We start from the raw sequence: 25,758 nt of genomic DNA on the forward strand, positions 1-25,758 counted from the left end.
GAAAATTGGACATTGAACTGCCTGAGGATCCAGCTATACCTCTCTTGGGCATATACCCAAAAGATGCCCCAACATATAAAAAAGACACATGCTCCACTATGTTCATCGCAGCCTTATTTATAATAGCCATAAGCTGGAAAGAACCCAGATGCCCTTCAACAGAGGAATTGATACAGAAAATGTGGTACATCTACACAATGGAATATTACTCAGCTATCAAAAACAATGACTTTATGAAATTCGTAGGCAAATGTTTGGAACTGGAAAATATCATCCTGAGTGAGGTAACCCAATCACAGAAAAACACTCATGGTATGCACTCATTAATAAGTGGCTATTAGCCCAAATGCTTGAATTACCCTAGATGCCTAGAACAAATGAAACTCAAGACGGATGATCAAAATGTGAATGCTTCACTCCTTCTTTAAAAGGGTAACAAGAATACCCTTGGCAGGGAATAGAGAGGCAAAGATTAAAACAGACACAGAAGGAACACCCATTCAGAGCCTGCCCCACCTGTGGCCCATACATATATAGCCATCCAATTAGACAAGATGGATGAATCAAAGAAGTGCAGGCTGACAGGAACCGGATGTAGATCTTTCCTGAGAAACACAGCCAGAATACAGCAAATACATAGGCAAATGCCAGCAGCAAACCACTGAACTGAGAATAGGACCCCCGTTGAAGGAATCAGAGAAAGAACTGGAAGAGCTTGAAGGGTCTCGAGACCCCTTATGAACAACAATGCCAAGCAACCAGAGCTTCCAGGGACTAAGCCACTACCTAAAGACTATACATGGACTGACCCTGGACTCTGACCTCATAGGTAGCAATGAATATCCTAGTAAGAGCACCAGTGGAAGGGGAAGCCCTGGGTCCTGCTAAGACTGAACCCCCAGTGAACTAGACTGTTGAGGGGAGGGCGGCAATGGGGGGAGGATGGGGAGGGGAATACCCATAAGGAAGGGGAGGGGTAGGGGGATGTTTGCCCGGAAACCGGGAAAGGGAATAACACTCGAAATATATATAAGAAATACTCAAGTTAATAAAAAAAAGAATGTTTCTGGATTATTTTTACTATCCTTAGCTGTATATAGATCACAATTTAGCCTTGTATTTTGGAGTGTTATCTCAAAATTTTAGCCAAAATTTTAATGTGCTAATGTGATGAAACAGTATGTACCAGAATTTACAAATAAAACCATATAAAAGAAATGGCTGATTTAGATTTAGGGATAGAAATAGAAGTGTATAGAATTATAAACTCTTGTCTTAAAAATATGGTAAATCATGTTACAACTATACATGATAATATTTTGAGTAAAACAAAATGAAAGTGATAAAACAACATCAAATGGACTTGATTGGCTGGGGATATTTCTTACAATTCTCAAACATAAATATACTTTATGCCCTTCCTCCATCATTTCTTTTGACCCATAATATTCTCACTGGATTTCTTAAATAAAACCAGCTTGCCAACTGGAAAACAGCATAAAAGTTGTCTAAGTTAATATTTGATCTTTGACAAAGAAGCCAAAACTATACAGTGGAGAAAAAGAGAAAAATGAAAAAAAAGCATTATTTAACAAATTGTGCCGGTCTAACTGGCTGTCTGCAGTAGAAGAATTCAAGTTGATCCATAATTATCACCTTGTACAAAGCTCAAGTCCAAATGGATCAAGAACCTCCACATAAAACCAGATACACTAAATCTAATAGAAGAGAAAGTGGGAAAGAGCCACGAACATATGGGCACATGGAAAATTTTACCAAACAAAGTACCATGGCCCAGATTCTAAGATCAACAATTGACAAATGAGATCTCATGAAACTGAAAAGCTTCTGTAAGGGAAAGGACACTGTCAATAAGACAATGGCAATTTACAGATCGAAAGATCTTCAGTAATACTACATCAGATAATGAGCTAATGTTCAAAATATAGAAAGAATTCAAGAAGTAGGACTCCAGAAAACTCAATAACCCAATTACAAAATGCAGTACAGAGCTAAACAAAGAATTCTCAATTGAAGAATCTTGAATGGCTGAGAAGGGCTTAAAGAATTATTCAACATCCTTAGTCATCAGAAAAATGTAAATCAAAACAACCCTGGGATTCCACCTCACACCAATCAGAATGGCTACGATCAAAAACTCAAGTGACAGCACATGCTTTCCAGGATGTAGAGAAAGAGGAACACTCCTCCACTGCTGGGGGGATTGCAGACTGGAACAATCACTCTGGAAATCAATCTAGCATTTCCTCTGAAAATTAGAAATAGTTCTACCGGGCTGGAGAGATGGCTCAGTGGTTAAGAGCACCGACTGCTCTTCCTGAGGTCCTGAGTTCAAATCCCAGCAACCACATGGTGGCTCACAGCCATCTATAATGGGATCTGATGCCCTCTTCTGGTGTGTCTGAAGACAGCTACAGTGTACTCATATATAATAAATAAATAAAATATTAAAAAAAAGAATTGCTGTAAAAAAAAAGAAATAGTTCTACCCAAAGACCCAAATATAGCTCTCCTGGGCATATATCCAAAAGATGCTCCACCCTACCACAAGAACATGTGCTCCACTCTCTTCATAGCAGGTTTAGCTGTGATAGCTAGAACCTGGAAACAACGCAGCTATACTTCAAACTGAAGAGTAAATAAAGAAAATGTGGTTCATTTGCATAATAGAATGCTATTCAGCTATTAAAAACTTTGCAGGCCAAAGGGGTTCCAAAGGATGGAACTAGAAAATATCACCCAGAGTGAGGTAACCCAGATACAATGATACATACATGGTATGTACTTACTGATAAGTGAATATGAGCCACAAAGTACAGAATACCATGATACAAAACAGACAATATGAAGTTTAACAAGAAGGATGGCCCAACTGGGTATGCCTCAGTCCTAGTCAGAATATAATAATTGGAGGCAGAGGCTGGGTGAGAGAGGGGAGGAGGCAGGGAAAGGGGGACAGGATCAGGTGTAGGGGAGAAACTCAGAGGACCAGGAGTAGGAATGAAAATATGCAGCTGAGGGGCATGGGTGGGCAGGGCGAACCTGTCTAAAGTCCCAGAGACCTTGGATATGAGAGGCTCTCAGGATTCAATGGGGATGACCTTAGCCAAAATGCCCAAATGTGGGGAGATGGAACCTGAAGGAATAATATATAGACAGGGTTCCCAATGGAGGGACAAAGCCAGCCACCTACTTTTAAAATTTTTGACCCTGAATTGTTCCTGTCTTAAAAAAAATGCAGGGTCAAAAATGGAGCAGGAGCAGAGACTAAAGGAAAGGTTATCTAGTGATTGGCCCAACTAGATATCCAACCATGGGCAGGCACCAAACCCTGGCACTTTTACTGATGCTATGTTATACTTGCAGAATGAAGCCTAGCCTGGCTGTCCTCTGAGAGGTTCTACCAGCAGCTGACTTTGACAGATGCAGATACTTAAAGCTAATCATTGGAATGAGGTCAGAGACCCCTGTGGAAAAGTTGAGGGACAGATTAAAGGAGCTAAAGAGGATTGCAAACCCATCGAAAGACCAATAGTACCAACTAGCCCAGACCCGTCAGAACTTCCAGAGGCTAGGCCAACAACCAAAGAACATTCATGGGCTAGTCCATAGCCTCCAGCATGTATGTAGCAGAGGATGGCCTTGTCTGGCCTCAGTGGAAGATATGAGCTTAGTATTGTCTAGACTTGATGCTCCATGAAAAGGATATGCTGTGGGGTGTTGGGGGTGAGTTGGGAGTAGGTAGGTAAAGGCAGTGGGTAAGTGGTTAGATGAGGGAGCACCCTCTCAGAGGCAAAGGGCAGGGGTTTGGAATGAAGAACTCTGGGAGGGGGGTCGAGAAGGAAGGCAACATTTGGAATGTAAATAGAAAAAGTAGTTTAATAAAAAACAAATGTTTTTATAGAAAAAATGCAAACAACTTGTTATTTTCTTATCTGTGTAGAGATAAGCGAGTACAGCAGAAGGTATGCCAGTAGTAACCTTGGTTTAGTAAAAACAAATGAGGGCCATGAAGCATGATGATATTTAAGCACCTCTTCTTACTTCATGGTTTTTACAAAGTTTTCTATTGAAACTGTCCTTGTTTGATGGACACATGATTCTGCATCTCCATGGAAGGAACCCCTGACCTTACATGTGCAGAGATTCTAGCAGAATCCATAGCTGTTACCTACCTTGAAGTTTATTGATTGTACCTCGACAGTAACTATGATCCGCTAAGAAGGAAACACTTATCATTTAATGACTTTTATAATAAAGTATGAAATTATAACCTTTTTTCCATTGAGAAGTTTAAAATATAATGCTATTAGTTCTATTTCACATTGTTTTTGGTGAAAGAAAAGCATGTTTATGTTAAGACTTTCAAATTGACTGTTGACATACCAGTGGCTGCTTATGTTTGCTGCCATCACGCAGGTTTTGATCATCTTCTATCATCACTGTTCATAATAAATAAACATCCTTAGTTATCCCACAAACAACATTAAAGAAAATATCATAGATTATAATGATAGTTAAATATTTTTAAATCTGAAATAAGAAATCCTATTTTCTATTTCCCCATTTGAGTATTTCAACTCAGCTTATTTATCTTTAGTTAACATTATTTTAGGAGATATTTCCAACTATCTAAAACTTTAATACACTCCTTTGAAACACACAAAATATTTCTTGGTTTTAGGAAAAAAGAATTGAAAGATTTAGTCACAGTTGTAATCACCAGATATATTGGGCTAATATTTTTATTTTTAATTTTAAAAATAAAATTAAACATAAAGTCATATATACATATGAATTCACATGTACACTATTTAATACTTTAAAACAGAAAAATTTAAAGAACATGGAAAACATTATAGTTATTCTGTTTTTCTAGGTATGCATAGGTTTCATTCATTTGTTCCCTGTCTTTGCTTCTTTTAAGATCCATTTGAATTTGAGAAGTTCTTCTTCATTTGTTTTTATAGAATCTTAGGCATATCTTTTGAATGAAGTGAATGACTATTCTCATTTTTCATCATTAGGCTTACCACCTTAACTTTAACTTTATTTACTTTACAAGTCTGTTCCTTTTATTCCTGCATAGGTAGATTCCACATTTCCAGTCATCTTTGAATTAAGTTACTATTTCTTATTCTCAGTAATCATTGAGGTCCTGATAAATGTAAGGGGCTGAAGATTAAAACCATGAAAGTTTTTAGGAATGATATATCAAGAGGGAATGATTGAGTTGAAATATGAACTCTTAGGAAGATGGGACTATGTGAAGCATGAGCGGCAACAGGAAAAGAAGTATTCAATGAGATATAATTAGCAACTCCAAGAAATGAAGGTTAATTCACACAAAAGGGAAATACAATGGGTAAGTAAAAAGTAGTAATTTAGTCATTTTAATGAATGAATAATTCATTCCATATGACATTTTGATCCTTATTCAGGAGAGGGTATATAGTAAAAAGTTACATAAAGTGTCAACATAAAAACTGGTACATATATTTTACAGTTATATAGTGTAATTTGTTGTCATAGAGTTGATTTCATGATCTATTAAATACATTCATTAAAAAAATGCATGTAGGTAATTACTAGTGTCAATGGTACTGGAAGATACTCTTCACACTACCAAAGGAGAAATGTAAACACTACCCCAGCTACAAATCGTGTAAACCACAATGGAAGATGTGTTAGCATAATAGTGGCATGGAGCTTATGAGAGTAAGCAATCAATCTAATTGGATTTAAGGCCAACATCATGAGATTGAACCCATCCATGATACCTTTCTCATAGCACCAAATCTAAAATTAGATAGGCAATGGATATAACCTAAGGAAAAACAAAACATAAAAAGGAATGTAACACTAAAGTGACTCCTAATAACATTCTTCTATACTCATAGATCAGTTCTTACTCAGCCATCATCAGAAAGGTTTCAGCCTACTGTAGATGGGAACAAAGAGAGGATACCACAGTCAGAATCATGCAGAATGAGAGACCTGGTAACACTCAATGGATACATTCAGGGAACCATGTGGAAGAAGAGGCAGAAAGAAGAGCAAGAGGAGCTGGAACAGGACAAGGAAACTGTCCTGAAAAGAGCAGGACCTACACACGCGAACTGAAGGTCTGTAGCAGCATGCACAGACCTAAATGGGTCTGTACCAGATGGGGTCCCAGCAGACAAAGTGGACTATTACCAACTCAGAAGTTATCTTCAATGAACAACCACTAACAAATAAAATCAGTTCTTTCCAATGAATTCTCACTCATATACAAACAACTCCTAAAGCTAGGCCAACACATTTTGTGTTTGTCTCCTAATGCTTTGTGTGATTTTTTTAATTTTATTTTTACTTTACAAGCCTCCTGCTTGTATGCTGTGGTTTGAGTTTTTTGTGGTTTGCATAATTTTAGTGTGCTGTAACGTATCTGTACATCTATATGTGTTTCTTGTACCATTTTCTCTTGGTTCTTTGTTTTTCTGTTCATTTGTTACTTTTGTCCTATTCAAGTTGGTTTGTTTTGTTCTATCCTATTTTTTCCTTTGTTTTCTATACTTTATAATTGTCTCTTTCTTTTCTAATTATATAAAGCAAGAAAATTTGTAGGTTTGGCTATGTGGAAAGGTGGGGACATCTGGGAAGATTTGGAATAGGGCAATTCTAATCAAAATGTATTATTGAAGAATCTATTTTCAATAAAAAGAAAGTGACAAATATGAAGGGATCTTACTTTTGTTGCTAAAGTTATCTTCAAATATCTGAGATCTTAAAGTGCTTTGTCTTTACGCTAGTATGTATACAAAATTAAAAATGTGTGAGATGGTATTTTTATACTGTGGGAAATTTTACACTTTCCTAACTCCAGTAGATCAGGAGAAGAAAAATATAGGTATTTGGGGTTGAAATTTGGTTACAGAAATATAAAAGTAAAAATACCTAGAAATGTACTCATTTATAAATCATTTTTCATAAGATTGCCAATACTTTCCTTAGACTTCACTCAAACTCACATTTTTGTTATATAAGAAAAATCCTTTTTTCACATTTGGAAGAAAATTTAGTAAAAAATGAGAATAATTATTCCATTTTAGATATGTTAAAATGGTTCTCTTCCCTTTCCACCATATCCTCTGAATTTCTCCTCAGAGAACAGGAGGAAAAGGAGGTACTGGAGGAGGGAGGAGGGAGAAGCTGTGATCAGGATAAAAAGGAAATAAATAAAATTAATGAAAAATTTGAAGCATAAAAATTAAACAAAAAAATTAAATTAAAAATTAATAACATATCATAAAAATTAAGACTGCAATGCTGATGTAAAAATGGTACAATCTGTATATTAAAAATAATCATTAGAATTTTAAATAAAAATTTCCTCTTTCCACAATAATTTTGTGGAAAGTTACCTGATGTGAATGTTTTTATTTCCTGTCTTTCCAATTTTGCGTTTGGATCAAACTCTTTTATTTCAATAGGATCCTAGATGAGATTTGAAACAAAACATTTGGTTGTTAAATCATATTCCATAAAATATGTTGAAAAATATGGAGAAAAAATATTTACCTTACATGGAGTACATTTCTTGTGAGAGCCTAGAGTATAAAAAAATTATAGTGATTTAAATATAAAATAACTTATATATATCTACACAGAAATTATGAAAGCCACTCATTTTAATTCACATATAAATGGTTATTTTAAAATTGGATGAGAGGATAATGATTCTAGTTTGCTTTTGAGAATATAGCTTTAATAAACTGATAATTCTGAGAAATCTAACTGAAATAAAATGGAATGCATACCAATTGAACTATGAATTGATAAAGAGAAAAGTGCTTTGTACTCAAAATCCTTATTTTTTTTTTATTAACTTGAGCATTTATTATTTACATTTCGAATGTTATTCCCTTTCCCGGTTTCCGGGCAAACATCCCCCTAATACCTCCACCTCCCCTTCTTTTTGGGTGTTCCCCTCCCCATCCTCCCCCCATTGCCGCCCTTCCCCCAACAATGTAGTTCACTGGGGGTTCAGTCTTAGCAGGACCAGGGCTTCCACTTCTACTGGTGATCTTACTAGGATATTCATTGCTACCTATGGGGTCAGAGTCCAGGGTCAGTCCATGTATAGTCTTTAGGTAGTGGCTTAGTCCCTGGAAGCTCTGGTTGTTTGGCATTGTTGTACATATGGGGTCTCGAGCCCCTTCAAGCTCTTCCAGTTCTTTCTCTGATTCCTTCAACGGGGGTCCTATTCTCAGTTCAGTGGTTTGCTGCTGGCATTCGCCTATGTATTTGTTGTATTCTGGCTGTGTTTCTCAGGAAAGATCTACATCCGGTTCCTGTCAGCCTGCACTTCTTTGCTTCATCCATCTTGTCTAATTGGGTGGTTGTATATGTATGGGCCACAGGTGGGGCAGGCTCTGAATGGGTGTTCCTTCAGTCTCTGTTTTAATCTTTGCCTCTCTATTCCCTGCTAAGAGTATTCTTGTTCCCCTTTTAAAGAGGGAGTAAAGCATTCACATTTTGATCATCCGTCTTGAGTTTAATTTGTTCTAGGCATCTAGGGTAACTCACGCATTTGGGCTAAAAGCCACTTATTAATGAGTGCATACCATGTGTGTTTTTCTGTGATTGGGTTACCTCACTGAGGATGATATTTTACAGTTCCAACCATTTGTCTATGAATTTCATAAAGGCATTGTTTGATAGCTGAGTAATATTCCATTGTGTAGATGTACCACATTTTCTGTATCCATTCCTCTGTTGAAGGGCATCTGGGTTCTTTCCAGCTTCTGGCTATTATAAATAAGGCTGCTATGAACATAGTGGAGCATGTATCTTTTTTTATATGTTGGGGCATCTTTTGGGTATATGCCCAAGAGAGGTATAGCTGGATCTTCAGGCAGTTCAATGTCCAATTTTCTGAGGAACCTCCAGACTGATTTCCAGAATGGTTTTACCAGTCTGCAATCCCACCAACAATGGAGGAGTCTTCCTCTTTCTCCACATCCTCGCCAGCATTTGTTGTCACCTGAGTTTTTGATCTTAGCCATTCTCACTGGTGTGAGGTGAAATCTCAGGGTTGTTTTGATTTGCATTTCCCTTTTGACTAAAGATGTTGAACATTTCTTTAGGTGTTTCTCAGCCATTTGGCATTCCTCAGCTGTGAATACTTTGTTTAGTTCTGAACCCCATTTTTTAATAGGGTTATTTGTCTCCTGCAGTCTAACTTCTTAGTTCTTTGTATATTTTGGATATAAGCCCTCTATCTGCATTCTGCTGCCTACAGGAAACACACTTCAGAGACAAAGACAGACACTACCTCAGAGTAAAAGGCTAGAAATCAACTTTCCAAGCAAATGGTCGGAAGAAGCAAGCTCGAGTAGCCATTCTAATATCAAGTAAAATCAATTTTCAACTAAAAGTCATCAAAAAAGATAAGGAAGGACACTTCATATTCATCAAAGGAAAAATCCACCAAGACGAACTCTCAATTCTAAATATCTTTGCCCCAAATACAAGGGCACCTACATACGTAAAAGAAACCTTACTAAAGCTCAAAACACACATTGCACCTCACACAATAATAGTGGGAGATTTCAACACCCCACTCTCATCAATGGACAGATCATGGAAACAGAAATTAAACAGAGACATAGACAGACTAAGAGAAGTCATGAACCAAATGGACTTAACAGATATTTATAGAACATTCTATCCTAAAGCAAAAGGATATACATTCTTCTCAGCTCCTCATGGTACTTTCTCCAAAATTGACCATATAATTGGTCAAAAAACGGGCCTCAACAGGTACAGAAAGATAGAAATAATCCCATGCGTGCTATCACACCATCACAGCCTAAAACTGGTCTTCAATAACAATAAGGGAAGAATGCCCACATATACGTGGAAGTTGAACAATGCTCTACTCAACAATAACCTGGTCAAGGAAGAAATAAAGAAAGAAATTAAAGACTTCTTAGAATTTAATGAAAATGAAGGTACAACATACCCAAACTTATGGGACACAATGAAAGCTGTGCTAAGAGGAAAACTCATAGCTCTGAGTGCCTGCAGAAAGAAACAGGAGTGAGCATATGTCAGCAGCTTGACAGCACACCTAAAAGCTCAAAATCCTTATAATTGGCTTGATTGTCAATGAATAAAAAAAGGTAAAAGCATATTTCTTTAATGAAACGTTTATAACCAATAATTCCAATAATGTATCAAGTCACTTTTGCCCATAATTTAGAAATTGAAAACTGATGTCAATATTTTGAGAGAAAGTATAATTTATTGTACACAAAATTTGTATAAATGAACTTGTTTATGAAGTTTATAAAGTATTCACATTTGTGTATGATAATTATATGCCTACGTGTTCCATGGCAGGGAATAGGGAGGCAAAGATTAAAACAGAGGCAGAAGGAACACCCATTCAGAGCCTGCCTCATATGTGGCCCATACATATACAGCCACCCAATTAGACAAGATGGATGAAGCAAAGAAGTGCAGACCGACAGGAGCCGGATGTAGATCTTTCCTGAGAAACACAGCCGGAATACAGCAAATACAGAGGTGAATGCCAGCAGCAAACCACTGAACTGAGAATGGGACCCCCGTTGAAGGAATCAGAGAAAGGACTGGAAGGGGCTTGAGACCCCATATGAACAACAATGCCAACCAACCAGAGCTTCCAGGGACTAAGCCACTACCCAAAGACTATACATGGACTGACCCTGGGCTCCAACCTCATAGGTAGCAATGAATAGCCTAGTAAGAGCACCAGTGGAAGGGGAAGCCCTTGTCCTGCCAAGACTGAACCCCCAGTGAACGTGATTGTTGGGGGGAGGGCGGTAATGGGGGGGATGGGAAGGGGAACACCCATATAGAAGGGGGGAGGGGTTAGGGGGATGTTGGCCTGGAAACCGGGAAAGGGAATAACAATCGAATGTAAATAAGAAATACTCAAGTTAATAAAGAAAAAAAAAAGAAAAAAAATTGAGTATTCAAGGAAGAACTTTTACAAATATTTTTGTTTTTAAATTAGTATACATTAGTTTGCCATATCATTTCATTACTCAAAAATTGGAATCCTTTTCCCGTACCAAAAATTGGAACCTGTAGATATGCTATTATATCTACAGGTGTCATCCATCTTCAGCTAATGACTAATAATCCTGTTGGTGAGACCACCATAAATTTGGAAGAGAGCAAGATGGAGTGTCAGCCTAAATGGTTTTCATTTTCACCTCTTTGAGAATTTTTTTCTTGCCAGCAATGACACCTGCAAGGATCCTCTCCCCCAACAATTTACAGAACTTAAAAACATTTGAAATGTAAATAAGAAATACCCAATTTAATAAAGATGGGGGAAAAAAATCCCAGAGATAAGAGGTTGGCATGAGCATTGTTATCACCCTCCACTAGGGCCACTCATTAATGTTTGAATAGATTTGTTTACTAAGATAAGCTCCTTTACTTGTTATTGATCACTTCCTTAAAATCTAACCTTGATCTCACACTTACTTATTATGTCCTACAAACTGAAGTCTTTCAATTCTCTGACTTCAAATTCTCTCATGTTTCTGGATCTCTCTGTAACTACACTATGAAATCATGTACAACTAGGTTGCTTTGACATATGTAACACTTTCCTTTGAAGTAGCCATATTTTAAATAACATTGCTATGTGGAAGCTTGACGAAATTTGTTCACCTATGCCTATAAGTACAACTGCAACTGTGCAAAACCATTATTTAAGATCTTAGCTAGGCTCCAGTAGAAGAAAATATAAAAAGAAAAGGAAAATTCAGATTTACTTTTGATAATTGTGTTTTAAAACATCTATATATATTACACAGTTTTAGCTTCCATCAATTATTTTTCTAAAAATATTATTTTATTTTCAACTTTTCTTTGATTTTAATGATTAATTTATTTTACATATGATTACATTTTGCTTTCTTTAAACACACCATAAGAGGGCATGAGATCCCATTACGGGTGGTTGTGAGCCACCATGTGGTTGCTGGGATTTGAATTCAGGACCTCTGTAAAAGCAGTCAGTGCTCTTAACCGCTGAGCCATCTCTTCAACCCCTATCTTCAATTTTCATTATTTACACCTGTCAAATTTATTTCCAAGCCCTCCCAGTATCCTCTCTTTTCTTATTCTTTTTTTCTCTCTTCTTTCTAAGTATTTACTTTATTAAATTTCTAATATAAATGATACCTTATTATATAGATATATTTCATATCTCAACATTATAAACTTGAAATGTCATTGAAACTATAAAATATTTACCTTAGTGCCATATCACATACATTATTTCTTCCCACGTTTTGATAGTAAGCTTTTAGTTCATTGAATATATCGTTCACCTTATTTTTAAAAAGAAAAAGTAGTTTTTGAAATAACTTATTGGTAATATACAACTACCTTTCCCTCTTCTATTTAGAATATTCATGGGTCTTGGGATTAGCCCCATCAATAAATGACGGATTCGCCTCGGTTGAAGGTGCTTCATATTATCCTGGTAAACCAAATATAAAAGTAAAATTATATCAAGATTTTGTAATTACTATATAGTAAAACAAATTAAACTCATTCTTTAAAAACAAGTATTCCATTATTTCATAGTCAAAATCAAGTATATTATTATAAAATATATGAAGAGTATATAATATGTGCTGTCTAAATAAAAAGCATGGTTAAACTCATTTGATAAGTGAAAGGCAAACTTCATATTGTACACAGAAGATATATTTAAAGCCAAAGTATCAGCCGTATGTTTATTTTCATGCAAATATATCAAAAACAAACTTCAGGATGTAGCATCTTGTTTTTCTTTAAAATTGATGTATTAAGCTTATTTTTTTATTTTTTGTTTGTGTATCTTGGATTTTTTAAATTAATTAAGTTATTTATCTCAGTGGCAGCTTCCCCTTCCTTTTCTCCTCTCCCAGCCCCTCCCTCTCACCCTCCCTTCCACTTCTCTTCCCTCTCCTTTCTCCTCCAAAATCCTGAAGGCTCCGATTGATATCAAGTGGCCTTGGTATTTTATTGGGTGTTTGAATCTTGCCAGGTGGTCATTTGCACATTTTCTTCTTGATTTATGATAAGAACAAAAATTAGTAGAGTTGCCTTAATTTTTTTCTATAACATGTAAAAATGCTACATTTAAATTCTTCTCCCCTTATTAGTGATATATTTTCCCAACCATGGCATTTTTTAAAATATATTTGGTAGTATTCACTGATATCACACTACAAATACACCAATTTTACCACATATTTTTTTTGTGTGTGAACCACTGAAAACATGTTTACTCAGAATTTGGTTATATGATTAAAGTACAGCAAACAACCTCATCTGTAATATGTATTTACTTCATGTCACTTAACAGATTTTTCAGTAACTGAAAATAGTCAAGAAGAAAAGCTAGCTGTAACTTTTGTCACAAATTTGAGAACAATGGTTGGTCAAAATCTTATTTAGTATCAAAATTAAAATGGTTGCAGGGAAATCTCAAGTACAGAACAGTCTATTTCTACAGTATAATTATAATAGTTTGCAATAGCCTGTAAAATAAAAGTTCTAATAATACAAAATATCTACATACAAGATCTGAATTAGGTAAAGATCTAATCCATTCTAATGAATTTTCACATCGGTGCTAGTAGTATTCTAATTTATTCTGGTTCTCTTAAGTAAAATAAAGGTAAGTTGAAGATACTGTTTGTTATACAATAATAATGATATTTGTATACCTTTGTTTATGCTTTCAGATACTAGTCATAACAAATTATATCTTACAATTTTACAATTGAACAACTAAATAAAATGTAAAAATGGAAGAAAAAAAACAGTGGATCTATTAAAAACTAAATTTTAAGAAGTTTAAAGATTCCTAATTATATTTAAAATTAGTTAAATTAAAATTTAAAGCATAGCATGTCACTTGTTAACAAAAGAAAATAATAGGAATTAAAATTTAACAATTAAATTTTTACATACAGATAATTGAATGCTTTCATTGCCATCAAATTTTCTTTGATTTTCCTCCAATTTCATTTGTAGATCTTCTGTTGAAAAAAAATCATTATTTATTTAGATTAATTTACATATGAATAAAAGCATTAAATCATACAAAAATTGAAAACTTTTAGTGAAATTTTGTTTGATTTTTTCGCATTTACAGTTTTATTTAATTTAATTTTTACCTGCATACATACTGAAGTAGAAAACACAGATAACCAAAAAGAACTTCAGTATATCATAAAGCTTCCATATTCATAAATAAACATATGCTAAGCCTTCTGGTCTCTATCTACACCCAGAGCTAAGGCTGTCTCAGTACTCCAGACCCAAAACCTGCCCAGAGAAAACTGGTCTTACAGGAGCTCCTAAGCCCACAGGTGAGAGCCCACTATTGGTCCACTAACTATCTGAAGAGGGAGCCTCCAAGAGCACAGAGAGCACAGGAACTCTGGAGCAGCCTGGGACAGGATCATCCATTGTTGGTCTGTGCCCAGAGCTAAGGCTCTCCCACAGCCTTCCAGACCCAAAACATGCCTGGAGAGAGATCTTCTCCCAGGAGTACTCTCAGTTCTAAGACTACAGACTCACAGGGCCACAGAGGGACAAGCTCTAGTCACAATCAGCAAGATCAACAAACATCAGAGATAACCAGATGGTAAAAAGCAAGTGGAAGGGGAAGCTCTTGGTCCTGCCAAGGTTGGACCCCCCAATGTAGGGGATTGTTGTGGGGGGGCAGCAATGGGGTGGCTGGGGCAGGGAACACCCATTTAGAAGGGGAGGGAGAGGGCTTAGAGGGTTGATGGATCAGAAACCAGAAAAGGGAATAACATTTGAAATGTAAAAAAGAAATGCCCAATTTAATAAAAAAAGGGGGAAAATAAAAAGAAAGAAAAAGAACCTAAGCAACAGAAACTAAGACTACAGGTCATCATCAAAACCCAGTTTTCCAACTAAAGCGAGGAATGATGCCCCAACTCACTAGAAGAGCAATATTTGGATTGAAACTCACATCTCATGATGATAATAGAAAACTTTAGGAAAGAAATAAATAACCCCTTAAGGAAGTACAGGAGAAAACAGGTAAATAGGTAGAAGCCCTTAAAGAGGAAACACAAAAGCCCCTAAAGAGTTACAAGAAAACACAACAAAACAAGTGAAGGAATTGAACAAAGTCATCCAGGATCTAAAAATGGAAATAGAAACAATAAACAAATCACAAAGAGAGACAACCCTGGAGATAGAAAACCTAGAAAAGAGATCAGGAGTCATAGATGCAAGCATCACCGACAGAATACAAGGATAGAAGAGAGAATTTCAGGGGCAGAAGATAATATAAAAAACATTGAAACAATTGTCAAAGAAAATGCAAAAATGCAAAATGGTCATAACTCAAAACATCCAGCAAATCCAGGACAAAATGAGAAGAACAAACCTAAGAATTATAGGTATGGAAGAGAGCAAAGTTTCTAAACTAAAGGGCCAGTAAATACCTTCAACAAAATTATAAAAGAAAACTTCCCTAATGTAGAGAAAGAGATGCTCATGAACATGAAATAAGCCTACAGAACTCAAAATAGATTGGATTAAAAAAAATTCTCAATCAGAAAACTTTGACTAAATAATCACTATTTTGACTAAAATACTAAATGCACAAAACAAAGAAAGAATATTGAAAGCAGGGAAAAAAGGACAAGTAACATATAAAGGCAGACCTATCAGAATTATACCAGACTTCTCACCAGAGATTATGAAATCCAGAATATCCTGAGCAGATGTAATACAGACGCTAAGGGAACACAAATGCCAGCACAGTCTACTATACCCAGCAAAACTGTCAATTAACATAAATGGAGACACCAATATATTCCATGACAAAACAAATTTACACAATATCTTTCTACAAATCCAGCCCTACAAAGGATAATAGATAAAAAACTACAACACAAAAAGGGAGACTACACCTAGAAAAAGCAAGAAATCAATCTTCTTTCAACAAATAAAAAAGAAGATAACCACACATACTTAATTCCACCTCTAAAAACAAATATAATAGAAAAAAATCACTATTTCTTGCTATCTTTTAACATCAGTGAACTCAGTTCCACAATAAAAATACATAGACTGACTGACTGGATACATACATAGGACCCAGCATTTTGCTGTATACAGGAAACACCTCAGTGACAGTCAGACTTCAGAGTAAAAGGCTGGAAAACAATTTTCCAAGCAAATATTTCCAAGAAACAAGCTGCAGTAGCCATTCTAATATCAAATAAAATCGACTTGCAACAAAAAGTTATCAAAAAGGATAAGGAGGGACACTGCATATTCATCAAAGAAAAAAATCTACCAAGATGAATGCTCAATTGTGAACATTTATGTTCCAAATGCAAGGACACCTACAGTCATAAAAGAAACTTTAATAAAGCTCAAATTATACATTGTACAACACACAATAATACTGGGAGACTTCACCACCATACTAAAAAGAAATCAGAATTGAAAAGGGAGACATATCAACAAAAACTTAGATTATTCAAAAAATTATGAAATCTTTCTCCACTAGTCTATAGTCAACAAAGCTGGAAAATCTGGATGTAATGGACAATTTTCTAGACAGATACCAGGTATTAACTTAAATCAAGATCAGATAAACTATCTAAACAGTCCCAAGAAACTTTAAGAAATAGAAGCAGTCATTAATAATCTCCCAACAAAAATAAAAAGAGCCCAAGAGCAGATGGGTTTAATGTAGAATTACATCAGACCTCAAATAAGACCTAATGCCAATACTGTTCAAAATATTCCACAAAATAGAAACATAAGGAACAGTACCCAATTTGTTCTTTTAAACCACAATTACACTTATACCTAAACTTATACACAAAGAGCCTGCAAAGAAAGAGAACTTCAAACTATTTTTCCTCATGAATATCGATGCAAAAATACTCAATACAATTCTTGCAAACCGAATCCAAGAACACATCAAAACAATCATTCACCATGATCAAGTAGGTTTCATCCCAGGGATGCAGAGTGGTTCAATACACGTAAATCCACTAACATAATACACTATATAAATAAACAAATAAACAAGCAAAAAAAACCCCTACATATCTTCTCATTAGATGCTGGGAAAGCATTTGACAAAATTCAACACCCCTTCATGATAAAAGACTTGGAAAGATCAGGAATTCGAGGCCCATACCTAAACATAGTAAAAGCAATAATATACAGCAAACCAGTAGCTAACATCAAACTAAATGGGGAGAAACTTCAAGCAATCCCAATAAAATCAGGAACTAGACAAGGTTGCCCACTTTCTATCTATTCAATATAGTACTTGAACTCCTAGCCAGAATAATCAGACCACAAAAAGAGGTCAAAGGAATACACAATGGAAAGGAAGAATCAAAATATCACTATTTGCAGATGATATGATTGATATGTGACCCCCAAAATTCCACCAGAGAACTCCTAAACCTGTTAAACAACTTCAGCAAAGTGATTTGATATAAAATTAACTCAAACAAATCAGTAGCCTTCCTCTATTCAAAGGATAAACAGGCTGAGAAAGAAATTAGTGCAATGCTCCCTTAACAACAGTCACAAATAATATAAAATAACTTGGTCTGACTCTAACCAAGCAAGTGAAAGATCTGTATCACAAGAATTTCAAGTCTCTGAAGAAAGAAATTGAAGGTCTCAGAAAATGGAAAGAACTCCCATGCTCATGGATTGGCAGGGTTAATATAGTAAAAATGGCTACCTTGCCAAAAGCAGTCTACAGATTCAACACAATCCCCATCAAAATTGCAACTCAATTCTTCATAGAGTTAGAAGGGACAATTTGCAAATTCATTTTGAATAACAAAACACCCAACATAGTGAAAACTATCCCCAACAGTAAAAGAACTTCTGGGGGAATCGCCATCCCTGATCTCAAACTGTATTATAGAGAAATAGTGATTAAAAACTGATAGGAATTGGTACAGAGACAGGCAGGTATATCAATGGAATAGAATTGAAATGCCAGAAATGAACCCACACATCTATGGTCACTTGATCTTTGATGGAGGAGCTAAAACCATCCAATGGGAAAATGACAGCATTTTTAACAAATGGTGCTGTTTCAACTAGTGGTAAGCATGTAGAAGAATGCAAATCAATGCACTCATATCTCCTTATATAAAGCTTAAGTCCAAGTGGATCAAGGTCCTCCACATCAAACAAGATACAATCAATCTAATAGAAGAGAAAGTGGATAAGAGTCTTGCACTCATTTGCACAGGTGGAAATTTCCTAAACAACTCCATTGGTTCATGCTTTAAGATCACGAATTGATAAATGGGAGCATAAGAGACTATTAAGCTTCTGTAAAACAAAGACATAGTCAATAGAACAAATCGTAAACCTACAGATTGGGAAAAAAATCTTCACTAACCGATACCTGTTAGAGGGTATATATATATATGTATATATAGAGGGTATATATATATATATATACATATATATATATATATATCAAGAAGCTAACCACCAAAAGCAAACAAACAAATAAACAAAAAAACCCAACTCAATCAAAATATTGGGTATTGCAAATTGCCCCTTCTAATTCTATGAATTTACAACAGAGGAATCTCGAATGGCTGAGAAGCAACTAAAGAAAAATGTTCAAAGTCCTTAATGATCAGAGAAATGCAAATCAAACAACCCTGAAATTCCAAGTTATACCAATCAGAGTGGCTAAGATAAAAAACTTAGATGACAGCACATGTTGGCAAAGATGTGGAGAAAGAGGAAAACTCCACGTGTGATATTGCAAGCTGGTACAACCACTCTGGAAATTGGTCTGGAGGTTCCTCAGAAAATTGGACATAGTACTACCTGTGGACGCAGCTATACTCTTGGGATGTACCCAAAATATTCTATACACACACACACACACATAGACACACACACATAGACACACACACATACACACACACACACACTCACACTCACACAAACACACAGTCAAGTACTGCTGGATCTGGGTTCAGACAGAGAAGAGGTACCTAACCCTCATTAGGCTGGGGGCCCCAGAGTGTTTAGAGTTCTGGTGTAGTGAGGGGTATGGGGGTGATGACATCCTCATGGAGACAGGGGGTGCGGAGTAGGATATGGGATGGACCTGGAAGGGGATCAAATCTGGAGTATAAAGAAAAAGGATAAATAAAAATTTAAAAATTAAAAATAATATAGGGGGTTGATAGAACATCACCAGATTAACAGAATCAAATAACATGGAAGAAGAGCACTGTCTAACAATTGAGTTTAGTATAGTGTTTAGATGGGCACACCACAGGGTATCCACATGTTGACTTTTATTCCCATGATGGTCACAATAACTCAGACCGAAGTCATCTTGGAATATAATATATACACAAGCATATATATATATATATATATATATATATATATGTATACACACACACATATATATATATATACACAAACATATATATATATGTATGTATACACACACACATATATATACACAAACATATATATATGTATATATACACACATATATATACAAACATATATATATGTATACACACATATATATACACAAACATATATATATACACACACACACATATATATATATATGTATATATATATATGTATACACACACACAAACTGGAATTCAGGGAATTTTCAAATACTATATCAATCAAATTTTCACTGGAAAGCTCAAAATATAATCTATTCATTAAATGATAGTATTTAATGGCAGTAACTATAATTTTATTCTTCACTTCTAATTTTCTATTCAAAATTTAATTTTAAAACTCAAAACCAATACAGAGGCGGATTTACCCATCCAAACATTGTACTAAGCACGGGGATCCCTTGGGGAAGTTAGGGCAAGGACTGTAGGAGCTAAAGGGGTTTGCACCCTTATAAGAATAACAACAATATCAACCAATCAGAACCTCCAAAGCTCTCAGGGACTAAACCACCAATCAAAGAGTACACAGGGTACCTATGGCTCCAGCTGGATATGGAGCAGAGGATTTTCTTACCTGGCATCACTGGGAGGGGAGCCCCTTGGTCCTGTGGAGGCTTGATGACCCAGGATAGGGGAATGCTAGGCCAATGAGGCGGGAGTTAGTTGGTGGCAGGTGAGGAAGCACCCCCATAGGGGCAGGTGTAGGGAGAGGGGGATAGGAAGCTTGTGGAGGGGAAACTGGGAAGGAGGATAGCATTTGAAATGTAATTAAATAAAATAACCAATACTTCTCATGCAACTCTCTTTTTGACAATCACAATCCTAAATGGTACTGAACTTTCACAAGCTGTATGATAAATTACTACTGGATACATCTTAACACTTGCTAAAAATTTGATAAGCAACTATTGGGCCATTAAAATATATTGGTCCAGCTGATTTTAATAAACAAATTTCAAATGATTTATTGATGGCATATAAGTCTTACCTTCTCCTGCATTCGGAGGATTTGAGAATGTTGGACTTATTCCCACTGATGAATGAAGAATATGCCTGGGTGGAAGATGCATAACACTATCCTGGCAAAGTCAATATCAATAGTAAATTCCATGAGTTTATTTTCCAATGACTTTACTATAACATAAATGAATTTTCTATTATAAATTAGCAAATAGTCTTGAAACCAAAAGGAACATGTTTTTAAACTCAGCAAACACAGAAATATAAAATGTTTTAAAATTCAGAAATATATAAAGTAACCAGGAGATCAGTGCATTGTTGTTGATATCTCTATGTTCTTCTCAATAAAAATTATCCTACTTCTCATAATAAAAGAGGAATAAAAGAAAGGAACAGTGAAGAATAAAAGATAAAAATAAATCTTAGACGAAGGTTAATTAGGAATCCTGTGCATTCTATGAAATTTCTAAAATTACAACAAGTTGAATATTTTTTAAATGAATTTTAAATTCTGTAGAAGTGAATCCAAGGTATTTACATAAGAAAATTTCATTTAACCTATGATAAATTGTTTTATGAAAGGAATATTAAAGTAGCAATTTAAACTTAACATTGACTTACAGATGGTTGAATATTGGTATTGCTCTCAAGATTGTTTTGATTTTTCACTGGTTCATCTTTTAATTCGACTTCTGTTGTTTTTTATGAATTTGAAATTAAAAAGCAAAAATGAAAATGAGGACTAACATTTTGAATGGAGCAGTCTTTATATTCAAAGACTAAAGTTTAAATTTTCATATTAAGAATTATATATTTGTTTTTATGACTTTAATGCTAAAGTTTAACATTCTAAGGGCACCCAGGGACCAATCCACCTTGGGATCCATCACCTCTGCTGACACTAAACCCTGACATTATTGCTGATGCCAGGAACTGCTTGCAGACAGGAGGCCAGTAGGGCTGTCCTCCTAGAAGCTCTGCTAGAACCTGACTAAGACAGATGCAGATACAGTTAACCACTGAACTGAGCCTGGGGACCCCAACAGAAGACTGAAGAAGGGAAGGACTGAAGGAGCTGAAGGAGATTGCAATTCCATAGGAAGAACAATAATATCAATTAACCAGACCATTCAGAGCTCCCAGGGACTAAACCACCAAACAAAGAGAATACATGGTATCTGTTTGGCTCCTGCTACATATGTAGCAGAGGACTGCCTTATTTGGCATCAATGGGTGTGGAGGCCCTTGGTCCTATGGAAGCTTATTGCCCCAGAGAAGAGGATGCTAGAAGGGTGAGATGGGAGTAGGTGGGTGGGTAAGGGAGTACGCTCTTAGAGGCAAAGTGGGGGGGGGAGACCAGGAAGGGAGACAGTATTTGAAATGTAAATAAATGAAATAGCTTTATATATATATATATGTATATATATAATTAACATAAAATTCAATAATATCAATTATAAAAGGGTCCAAATTCAAGGTATGACCTTATGTCAGATGTTCATTCCATATTACCTCCCAATTAGAAACATGCAAACCCATGGAAAGTCATACACTCTATTATATGTTTCTATTTCAAAACAAGACAGAGTTCCAGGTGGTATGGGTGCAGGGGAGCTGTCCCGAGGAGGGAGAGATGTCCCTGACCCTTATTTGGTCAAAGCTGGAAAAACTGGCTATAATGGGATGGGCACAGGTAAACTGGCAAGTTTGCCAATTTAGCTACCACTGAGGAGCAAATTCGGAGTTTTGAGGTGGCCCACCTCAACATACACCCCATCTGAACTGCTAGGGCACATGAAGGGACCATTCTTGCAAACTGAAAACTGTGTAACACACCATGACTCAGTTAAGAGTCCAAGGTGAAATTTTGTTTTATTTTGTTTTCTATTGTGGAGAGGTTACAAAGGTGAAGGGACGATATAAATGGACAAAGGGAAGGGCAAATGAGGTATATGATGTGAAAATCATAAATAATAAATAAAAAGTTTAATTAAAAAGATGATTCACTATAATCATGTTGGCTACATCCCAGAAATGCAAGTATAGTTCAAATGTGTCAAACAATAACCATATTCTAAAATTCAAATAGACTAAAGGACAGAAACAACATGATCATCTGAAAAGATGAACAAAAGACTTTGACAAAACTCACACCTGTTCATTTAAAAGTCCTAGAATATCTAGGAATATAATGAACATATCTAAACTTAAAAAGGCAGTATATAAGTCGATGCCCTATGGCTTGCTCAATGAAGAAAAAAATTTCTAAAACTCAAAACATTTCCACTAAATTTAAGAACAAGACAAACATAACCACTCTGTCCTCTTCTATCAATGTAATTATGTGAGTCTTATCTATGGAAATAAAACAAAATGAGATCAAGATCATATAAAATGGAAAAGAAGAATTCAAAATAGCTTTATTTGCAGGCAATATGATTTTATACATCAAACCCCAAAGTCTCCAGGTAAAACCTCCTATAACTAATACATACATTGATCATATCAGTAGCCTTTCTACATAATAAGAAGAAATAAACATGGGAGAGATTTCTATTCATGACTGCCCCCAAAACAAAATATCTTGGAATAAATGTACCAAATTAAGTGAAAACCTTGTATAACCTAACCTCCAAAACACTGAGGAAGACAATTGACAGTCAGAAGATGAAAGCGACCCCATCCCCAAGGTTTCATATGACTCATTGTAAAAATGACTGTCCTACCAAATGCAATTTATACAAATCATCATCAAAAGTCCAATGTCATTTTTCACTGAACTTAAAACTTAGTTTCTACACAGAATAAGCAAAGCTTCCAAGATAGCCAAAACAACCCTGAACAGAAAAAAAAACCCTGAATGTATGACCATTCTATATTGCAAGTTATACTGCAGAGCTATAATAATGAAAACAGTATGACACTAGAAGAAAAGTGAATTATAGTAGATCAATGGAATAAAATTGAGGACCAAGGTCTAAGTTATTGCTCTTATATCCACTTGTTTTTGACAGAGTCCAGTTATGCACATTGAGGAAATAACAGCAATTTCAACAAGTGATAGTCATATTTCATAATCATATGTAGAAGAATAAAATGAGGTTCCTTGCCTCTCCCTAAATAAATTTTAACTCCAAATTGTCCAAATACTCCAACATAGGATCTGATGCCATTTGTCTGATAGGTAACAAAGTATAAGATACATTTGAAATCATTGACACAGAAAAGCACATTCTGAATAAGACCCCAATAGGACAGAATTTAAGCTCAAGAATTAATAAATGGAATCTCAGGAAATTAGAGTGCTGTGACATTCATGTTTAAACATATATATTTAAATGTATCCTTCCTTGCTTCTACTGGATATTCTCATCTTGGTTCATATTCAGTATCTTGTATGGAGCAACATTATATGTAACATCAAATTGGGAGTATGTTTGGCTGACAGATATTTATAATGATTTATTATAAGTAAGAGAAGCTATGCTAAGACCCTGTCTTCCAATTTTCATGTCTTTCTAGAAGTGATGAAGACAAAAGGAATAACAATCTTTTTCAATACCTCCCCATCATGTTTCCATACCACTAACTTATTCCTCAAAACTGCTCATGTAGCGGACACTCTATTCTATAGTTACAGTTGGGTCTTCTCCTTGAACACTCTCAATTTAAAATTGAGAAACATCATATTGTTTGTAATATATTGCAACCTAATAAGTTATATTACTTACTGCATTTCATATCACTCCCTTTGATTTAATAAAAATCTTTTGAAATGACTTGCTGAGGATATGATCTTTACCTTTTCCTCCTTCATGTAGAAGATCCGTGGCTGCTGATGAAGGTGGTGCATGGAACAGATGTAGATCAGACATGTTATACTGGTACAACAGATACTAGCAGTTAGTTCCATGAAGATCTCCACTCACAGAGTGCATTTATTTACTATTATGAAAGCATTATTATCTTTTTTTTTGAGTTGAGGACTGAACCCAGGGCCTTACACTTGCTAGGCAAGCGCTCTACCACTGAGCTAAATCCCCAACCCCTTATTATCTTCTTATAATTAAGAGGTCAGGACACATTTCCAGATGAACTCTGTGTTAAGCATGTTGTTAATGGTCTTGGTTCTCTGATTTCCCGCTCCCTCTCCCATCTGGGTTTATAAAGATTTCTGCTATAAACACATATTGTTTTTAATTTCTTTGCCCATGATGATACCCAACCCTTTTCTCATAGTTTGGACACTTCACTATTACACTGGAAAAGTTTTCTGAATTTTCTGAATTTTTACTTTTTCCTCTATGATGGCATACTTCAATAATGTTTAGCAGTGTTCAATAATTCTACAGCTTATTTAATTCTACAGTATTATTTGCATTGATCCCTTGGTATGTGTTTTCTGATTATTTGGTTAGTTTATCAAAGAAAAGCATCTGCTATGTCTACCATGCCTATTTCCTTTCTTCCTGTCACTGAATAGATAGATATTCCATATGTGAAGAAATGAATCAAGGTCAACGAAAATAAGAGAGCTTGACTGTGACTTCTATGTGTGACTGATTTAGTGGCAAGATTTTCTGAAAAAAAAAACTATTCAACCTTAAATTAAATGGCTTTGATAAGACTTCAAGCACGGATCACTCTACATACACGAATCAGTCTCCCCACATTTTTTTCACAAAGTACAAATGCTGTGTCAGATATTTATGTGGTGAGTTTTAGTTAGAGCCAAATCTACCGTATTCTAGTGTCAGCCTGGGCTGTGTCAGTGAGCATTATTTTTTTTTTTAAGAACAAAATACACCTGCAATACCTGTCAGGAGCAGAGTAAGAAGATGTTTGGTCTGTACTTTGTGTTTTATATTTATTTAATAAAGTTATAGTAATATTCTTTGTGGTTTTACAGTGTGGGAGGGGAAGAAGGGATACAAAAGGAATTATATAGAATGTTATTGAGAACAATTCCCAGAGAAATTTAGCACTGAGGAAAAATAATTATAAGAAAGTTCTTTATTTCTAACCAGTTAAATGCTTTAAAATCAATTTTTGTTGTTGTTGTTGTTGTTGTTGTTATTGTTAATCATTCCACTTCTCTGCATCTCAAATGATATCCTACTTCCTGGTTCCAGAAACCCCCATCAACACATCCACCTACTCCCCCTCCCCTTTTCCTCAATGAGGGTGCTTCTCCACCCACCCTTTCCTTGTACTATTCATGATAATCAGTGTCTAGAAG

At 35.5% G+C, this 25,758-nt stretch overlaps 1 protein-coding gene across 1 annotated transcript in view; it reads right to left on the reverse strand.

Moving 5' to 3' along the window:
- Potefam1 (POTE ankyrin domain family member 1) overlaps nucleotides 1-25,758 on the reverse strand; it is a 185,699-nt gene that overhangs the window by 50,201 nt on the left and 109,740 nt on the right. Inside the window, 8 exon segments of the mRNA XM_039106462.2 lie at nucleotides 4,408-4,463; nucleotides 7,428-7,500; nucleotides 7,585-7,613; nucleotides 12,460-12,553; nucleotides 14,038-14,105; nucleotides 20,548-20,638; nucleotides 21,141-21,211; nucleotides 24,322-24,400. Of these exon segments, the coding sequence (XP_038962390.1) occupies nucleotides 4,408-4,463; nucleotides 7,428-7,500; nucleotides 7,585-7,613; nucleotides 12,460-12,553; nucleotides 14,038-14,105; nucleotides 20,548-20,638; nucleotides 21,141-21,211; nucleotides 24,322-24,400 (561 nt within the window).

This window comes from Rattus norvegicus, chromosome 3 (genome assembly GCF_036323735.1).
Source record: "Rattus norvegicus strain BN/NHsdMcwi chromosome 3, GRCr8, whole genome shotgun sequence".
Lineage (NCBI taxonomy): Eukaryota > Metazoa > Chordata > Mammalia > Rodentia > Muridae > Rattus > Rattus norvegicus.